Source organism: Apodemus sylvaticus, chromosome 10, assembly GCF_947179515.1.
Source record: "Apodemus sylvaticus chromosome 10, mApoSyl1.1, whole genome shotgun sequence".
Classification (NCBI taxonomy): domain Eukaryota; kingdom Metazoa; phylum Chordata; class Mammalia; order Rodentia; family Muridae; genus Apodemus; species Apodemus sylvaticus.
In genome coordinates, this window is record NC_067481.1 from 75,222,011 (window position 1) to 75,230,496 (window position 8,486).

Consider the following 8,486-nt stretch of genomic DNA (forward strand, 5'->3'; position numbering starts at 1 on the left):
AAACAATTTTGGGAGTACAAGTCTTTTTTTTCACACAAGAAGCATAAGACAATCAAGAGATACATTATAAACACTGCAAACATTATTATCTTCATACACAATTAATGCAAATGGCACAGTTTATTATATGCAAGTGGAAGAGTGTTAATTTTGATGACTTGATCAATTAATGAATACTAATAGCTAAAAGTACATAGTGTTTATGTGACATTCTCTCAGGAACTCTTCACATATCATCCCAGGCAATGTACAGAATAAGGTCGAGTATTTATTCCTGATATGCTGATTTCACAGAAGACAGTGCTGAGGCACATTTTACTAATTGTCACACACATAGCTACTCAGTGCCACTTTTCTCTCTAAAGCTAGTATGTTGACTAGTTTTATGTCAACTTAACACAAGCTAGAGTCATCTGAGAGAAGACCTCAGTTGAGAATATGCCTTCTTATGATTTGGTTATAGGCAAGTCTGTAGAGCAGTTTCTTAATCAGTGATTGATGGGGGATGGTCCATTTCACTGTGGGTGGGACCACCCCCAGGCTGATTGTCTTGGGTTCTATAAGAAATCAGGTTGAGAAAGCCAATAAGCAGCCCTCCTTCATGACTTCTGCATCAGCATCTGTCTCCTTGTTTCCACAGTTTGAGTTTCTGCTTCCTTCAATGGACTGTGACTTAGGATCTGTAAGCCAAATAAACCCTTTCCTCTCCAAGGTGCTTTTGATCATTTTGTTTTTATCATAGTGGTAGAAACCCTAACTAAGATGATAGGTGTGAATGAACAAATTGAGTTCCCAGGAATACTTTGCTATAGTTCTGGATTATAAAAGAGAGAGAAGGCACATGAATGTTGTGTTAGTCAGACTTTCCATCACTGTGACAAAGCACCTTCAGAACAAGGTAAGTGGGGAAGGAGTTATATTGCACTCTTCCAGACTGTCATGATCGGAATATATATATGGTGGTGTGAATGAGAATGGACCTCATAGACTCATATATTTGAATGCTTAGTCATCAGAAAATGGCATACTTGAGAAGAATTAGGAGGTGTGGCCTTGTGGGGAGAAGCATGGGCACTGAGGTTTCAAAAGTCTAAGCCAGGTCCAGCATCTCTCTCTTCCTGCTGTCTGTGGATCTAGATGTAGAACTCATAGCTACTTCTCCAGCACCATGTTTGTCTGTGTGCTACCATGTCAGTGTTCTGGGATGACTGATTGATGGAAGAAAAAGAGACACTGCAGGATGAATTTAGGCTTCTCAGCAGTAGGTGGGCCAGCCTCTCCACGACTGGATTTTGAACCTGTTTAGCAGAGCTTTATTGTTACACAAAAGGCACCTTTGGCAAATCAATTTTTAAAGGTACTCCAAAACCTCTTATCTGATCTGAAAGTTGTCTGAAGGAACCATTGCCTAAGCAATTCTGAGCTATAAGAACCTTCGGTGTACCAGGTATATCTCAAGACTAAGTTACGCAAAGTCTCTCTGAATCCTTTGGAAGAGCAATCCTGTAAGCTTTAGAGTATTTACTAAAGGATGCTTTAAAGCCTAGGCAATGTCACTCCAGAATCCATAACAAATGCAGTCAATAGTTCAGCTAAAATTGTGCCATGCTTCTTGAAATGGTGATAAGAGAGTAAACATCTGAAAATGAAAACAAGCCCCCAATGAAGTTTTTTCTTTTACAGTTGCTTGGTCATGGTGTCTCTTCACCTCAATAGAACAGCGACTAAGGCATTATAGTAGACGAGAGCCAATCAAAGCATGGCAGCCAGGAACAGAGAGGGAATACCTATGCCTGTTGGCTTCAGGATTCTCTCCCCCTTTATTCTACTGGGCCCCAATGTAGGGCAGGTACTATCTACATTCAGAGTGAATCATCTCCTATCTAATTAACTTCTGGAAACATGTGAGAAGATAAAGCCAGAAGGTTGCTTTACTAATCCTCCAAGTACTTCTAAGTCCAACCAAACTGACAATCAAACAAATGTTAACAAAAGAAGTGTGGACACTTTGGTTGCAAGATATAGAGAAAGCAAGCTGGTACTAAGCAAAAAACTTCCTCCCTGCCACCAGCATTCATAATTCTGAAAGTTGATGAGTGGGCTGCTGGAGGAGAGAAGACAGTAATCTGTGATTCTAGCAACTACAATGCCAGCCTGCTAGGAATATGGACTCAGTGGTGCAATATTGGCACAACTGTTATGGGGTTAACCAAGAACACTCTGATTGGGGTCAAGGTATGCTCCTTTGGAGGGATTTTATGTCTGATTTTATAAACCTGATTTTTAAAAAAGGCAGAGGTAAGGAGATCATAAACCATAGATGGAGAACTTATTGTTATGTAGTTAAATTGACATGGCATCTAACTACCTTCTAAATATGTATACTCATAACCATTGACAAATGCTAACCTTAATTAGTGTCTCTTTACAAAAACTGATGAGGAATAAAGAAACTTTTGACTGCTCAAAATGCTGAGAAAACAGAACAATTGAGTACTCAATTCTAAAGTGGACATTTCTACTATTACCATTAAGGCTCAAGGAATATCATGGAAGAAGGAGCAGAGGATAGGGAAAAAGTCTGTGAAATCATCCTTGGGCATGCTACAGCCATTGTGATCATGATTGCACAGCATCTGTGATTGTCTGAATGGGGCTTGTACACTGGACCCTTGTCAACTCTAGTCATTAGTGAGGAGAGTCACAGGGCTATCCCGTCCCTGCTGCTGAATTCGATATTTACTGGTGGACCCACCAGTCTCTACTGAATAATTCCTAATACACAGGCACACAGAGGACTCTGGTTCAACTTAGTTGAACAACAAGAAAAACGACAAGAGCAGCAGCAGCAGCAACACTGTTTTGATTTGCTGTTGGTTGATGTGATAAAACATGGACCAAAACCTGCTTGGGCAGTAACGGGTTTATTTCACCTCATAGTCACAGTCCATCATAGTGGAAAACCAAACTAGAAACTCAAGGCCGGAGCTTAAAGCAGAAGAAACAATGGCAGAATGCTGTCTACTGGATTTCTCCAAGGCTAACTTTCAGCGATCTTTCTTATATACTCAGGCTCAGGAGCCCAGGGATGATACTGCCTACAGTGTATCATTAATTAGCAGTAAGAAAAATGCCCCACAGACATGATGTAAACAAGTACATTAGCTGAGGTTCCCTCTTCTCAGATGTGTCAAGTTGAAAATCAGTATTAGGCGTCACTAACATGTGTAGAGCGTGTGAGGTCCTAGGGGAACTGACAAGGCTAAACATATAGACATATCTCTCCAAAGAAAGAAGATCTTTACCTGTTTTCCACATAGAAAGCTGGAACTATATGTAGTTTATAACCTGGTGATCTTTTGCAATCTGTAGGGCCAGGTTTCACTCATTCCTTCAAGCAACTGTGGTTGTTTATTCCAGACTCTTCCTCTATAGACCTTGAACATCGCTTCTCAATCAATAAAACCCATCCTTATGAGAGATGTCACTTGTAATTTTCGACAGCCTAGGTAACTGTGTGATCTGTAGGGCCAGGCCAATCCTCACTCCGAGAGGCTATTATGTTTACCTCAGTTATCCTCTCTAGACCCCTATTTTGAACATTGTTTCTGAGTCAACAGACTCCACCTTTATGGAAGAGACCATATGCACATTGTAGAGAGTTTCAATATAAACATGTCTTAAACTTTGTTTTACACATATGATTGAGTTAACTACTATCAGAATAAAATTTCCCTAAATTGTGCTGTGCTTAAATATGGATAAAATAAACTGCTTGATGTCAGACTCTAGAAGTTTGAACCAATACTAGCTAACAACGTCACTTTGAACGGGATCTTCTTCTTGCTTCATGCAGATCAACACTCTGCTGTCCTTGGTGATCTCAGGGATCCCCACACTCATCAACATGGGAAAAGGATCTATAATGAGTGGGGGATATGGTAGTGGGAGGGAGATAAGAGAGTGTGGGCTTGAGAGGAATCAGACTACATTACATACATGAAGTCATCTAAGGCCAAATTTCATTAGTAAAAAGTACAAACGATGCAATTATTATACTGTTTATTGGTTTTTCATATAAGAAGGTTATGGGAAGATTTTTGAATTTTTATAGGTTTTGTTTTCAATATAATCATAGAACACTGATTTTAACAGGTTTCTTGAGTATATTTCACATATACAATGCATATGCTTAATATTTACATTATAATGTTTCAGTATACTCACAAACTTATAGTTATCATTTTAGAATGTTTTTGTTGCCTTGTTTCAGTTCATGCCCATTTGCAGTTCCTGTCCTGACTCTCAATTTCAGACAATGATTGACACAATTTTGTCTCTTTGGACACTTCATAATAAGGCACTCTACAGTGTGTGTGACCTTTTGCATGTAAACTACTTTTCCTTTATTCAGATATTCTGGGGTTTGTCCTTGGTGGCACACTGTTCTCTTTCATGAATAGATCAAATCTCTCTCCACACAGTTACTGATGGCCATTTGGCCTGTCTCCACAGTTTTCCAGCTGTGAGTAAAGATGCCTAGAAAGAATGGTAACTTCGGTATGTGAAGTTATATTGACTTCTGGAATTTCAAAAAAAAGCAAGTAAAATATTTTAATGAAACTAATAGTGTTTTGTACATACCTGAAAACCCTGGGTATACAAGCATTTTGTATAAATGATACATACTTCCAAAGATTCTGAGAATGACAAAGGAAAAGAAACCTGCTACTCAAATACTTCACACTGGAGTCCACCATAGAAGGTGTTTGTGTAATCTGCTATTGCATTTATTTTGGCAGAAATTTTCATGAGTCAAAATGGGTAGCATTTATAGGAGCTAAGCGTGTTAGGTCCCGAACAGGGGAAATTTATGTTTCTCTTTTGTTGTTCAGAATTCTACAAGACCCTGCCCACTGTCTAGGAGGATGACATGGCATAAAGGGGGCTGGGTGAGTGAAAGAGCTTTGTGTGTTTTATAGGGGCTAGACTCTGCTCAGCTCCTGGATAATTTTATTTGAAGTTTTTGGCAATCAGTGTTTCCAGATAATTTTTAAACATAAAATGATATGTCTTCCTGTCTACTAAAAAAATTATCAGCACAAAACTTGCACAGGATTAAACCAGGTAACAGTCCAGCACAGAGAGGGAGAGCCTTGTAAGCTTCTACCCATAGCAGAAAGGATATTGATAATTAATAGCTGCTGGGGGAAGGAGAATCAGTTTTCTTTCTTTTGCTCTTCTGCTCAGTGATTTCCTGTTTTATTATGGATTTAGAGCTCAAATCCAGGGCTTTGCTCATAGTCAGCAAATCCTCTGCTACAGAACTACACCCCAGCCTTTCTGCTTGACTTTTGAATTATTTCTGGCTTTCTAAGTTGTTGTTTTTGGTTATGTTTCTGCATTATTTCTGTAGTGTCTGGATTTGTTGATTCATTTCCTTTAAACATTTATTCATGAATTCCCCACCCAAGTGTTTGCTCCGTTGATTCCTTCATTGTGAGAAGCCATGTTTCCATGAACTCTTTTTGTATGTATTGCTGGGCAACATCATTTATGAACTTGAGGACTAGGTGTTTATTCTAGCCTTTCAGAGCTGGCTTTGTGATTGTCCTTGGAGACATTTAAAGTAGGCTTCTTTGCATTTTCTGAGTCTGGAGTCACCTTTGCCTTTTGAGCACTAGATGGCAGGCTAAGCCCAGGTTGGCTGCATGCACAGCATTGGTGTGTGTGTGTGTGTGTGTGTGTGTGTGTGTGTGCCAGTGTTTCAGAGGCAGAGGCTGATGTAAGCCCAGAGAGATCAACAAACTTCAGCTGTGGTGTTGTTCAGCAAGTGTGAACGGGGTCCCAAGAAGGTTGTTTTCATGCTACAATCCTCTCCGTATCACAGTAATTGCCTCGTTTGTAACCAGTGGGTCTGTGGTGAGAAGCAAGGGATTCCCCTGGTTCCAGTAGATTAACCACCCTTGGACACAAACGCCACAAAGACTACACTGAATCTGGTCCATTGAGACCATTGGAGGTCAAGATGAGTCTAGTGTACACACTATCATGAGCTGCAGTCCTGAGTCCCAAGGTAAAGTCCTGTGATTATAGCACTATCTGGCTCTAGAAACTGAAGCCTTGGATTCTGATGAGTTAGTTGGGCTAGCGTGGTGAAGCAGTGTCTTTGCCACCTAGGCTGACCCTATGCTGGGACATACAACTAAGAAAGTTGCTTGAATTTGTTCTATATCATTTGCATAATATAAAATAAAGAAATAATGTCATTATTAAAAAGTGAGACATTCCAAAATAAAATGATGGATTATATAATCACATTAATGAATAATGTATTCCAATAGTAAACATCAAATAATTTTGCGGTAACCTAATGTTGAATAATTTGCTGGCTCTTTTTTACTCTTCTACCTGGAGTCTGTGCCTCTCCCTAGCACCTTCCACAGAGCCCCCTTCACATCTTTGTTCCTCAGGGTATAAATCAGAGGGTTGAGCATGGGGGTGACTACAGTATAAAAAAGGGCAACAAACTTCCCCTCACTATCAGAATACCTGTGGACAGGTTGGAGGTATGTGGAGATGGCTGAGCCATAAAACAGGGAAACCACAATGAGGTGAGATGCACACGTCCCAAACGCCTTCCTGCGACCAGCCATTGACTTGATGTTCAGCACTGCCCTGGCAATGTGAGCATAGGAGCCTAGAATTAGCAGTAAAGGACACACTAAGATTATGACCCGGGCCACAAACAAATTGACCTCTGTTCCTCCTGTGTCCTCACAGGCCATCTTCAGGAGAACGGGCAGCTCGCAGAAGAAGTGATTCAGTTGGTGTCCACAGAGAGGCATGGCCATCACAAGGCTTGTCTGTATCAGAGAGTTCACAAGGCCTCCCACCCAGGAGAACACAACCAGTGCCCTGCAAAGAACGGGGTGCATAATGGTTGTGTAGTGGAGTGGGCGACACACGGCAGCATAGCGGTCTATAGCCATGGCCACCAAAAGCACACACTCAATGCCTCCGAGTGAGAGCATTATGAACAGCTGCGCCACACACCTTGCAAAACTGATGGTCCTGTCAAGTCCAGAGAGATTGACCAGGAGCTGGGGCACGGTGCTGGCAGTGTAGCAGAGGTCCAGGAAGGAGAGGTGGCAGAGGAAGAAGTACATGGGTGTGTGCAGGCGGAGGTCCAGCCGAGACACAACGATGATCACAGTGTTGCCAAAGAGAGTCAGAGAGTAGAAAATAGAAATGAAGGCAAAGAAGACGGGTTCTAGGTGAGGCCAGTCTGAGAAGCCCACTAAAATGAAGTCCTCTTCTGAACTGGTGTTCAAATATTCCATAGTTTCCCACCTGCACAAACAGAAGATAACTCGATGCTTCCTGTGAAGAACGTGAACTAGATGCCTCATAAATTACACATTTTATTGATGCTAATACTCTTTTTCACTTCTCTTTTGGTCTTCCTTTATAAATATGTTTTTTAGTTCTTAGGAAATTTTACACATGCATGAAAAATATTTTGAGTATATTCATTTCCACTCCTACTCCAACTCCTCCTGGGTGCATCCTTTCCCCATCCCCTCCTAACTTTATGTCCTCTCTGTCTTTCACAACTCGTAACCCACTGAGTTCAATTTGTGATGGCAGCATGTACATGGGTATCGGCTAACTACTGGAGAGTGTTTGACCTATTAGAGGCTATCTGCTTAATGGAAACTGACTCCTTCCCTTAGCAATCCTAAGGTTTTAATTGCTCCTTCCTCAGTTGGGGTAGGGGCTTGTGAACCCTTTGTGCTGCCATGTTGCCTTTCTTGATCCTGTTCACATCTTGTGCAGGCTACCGCTTCTTTCTCAGTTCAGCTCTTCTCTAGCACAAAGATCACTGGAGTGTAGCGGTGTGGCCCTGCCTTGAATACATTCCTGTAGCCCATTTAGTCTATGACTTTAGACAGACCACCCAACTCTCTGGAAATGATGTTTCCTTGTCTGAACACAGAAAGGATGTAGTGCCATCCTCATGGCATTAATAATAGGAACTAAAAGCAGTCATGTGGAACCTGTTTTCAGATTCTCATGTGAAAGATGCAGTATTAGTATTTGGTATGTGTTTTTTTATTTTTCTTAGTCTCTGGGATAGGCTCTCTCTGTAGTTTGAGACAGAGGATGAATCAGATCAAGTTCATCTGTCTGACTGGTTCTTTCTTGCCATATCAGACAATATTTTGAAAAATTATTATCACAAATATATATTCTATGTTTATAACTTGATAAACAGTAATGATACAAGGGGGATTTGTTAGTATAAGATGCTTAGATTGCCCTTGCAGTAGAATATAGCTATGTTAAAGTAGAGGGTTAATGATAAATGTATTTTGTAAGGCAATGTCTTAAAATGGTATTTTAAAAACTAAAAAAATTAAAAAGATCACATACTAAACAATGAGAGAAAACTGAGAGTTGTAAATAGACATTGGTAAATAGTG

At 40.5% G+C, this 8,486-nt stretch overlaps 1 protein-coding gene across 1 annotated transcript; it reads right to left on the reverse strand.

The window, feature by feature from the left end:
• Positions 1–6,407: 6,407 nt before the first annotated feature.
• Positions 6,408–7,343, reverse strand: LOC127694623 (olfactory receptor 2Y1-like). Its single transcript, XM_052196163.1, has one exon. The coding sequence runs from the start codon at positions 7,341–7,343 to the stop codon at positions 6,408–6,410; it is 936 nt and encodes a 311-aa protein (XP_052052123.1).
• Positions 7,344–8,486: the final 1,143 nt, after the last annotated feature.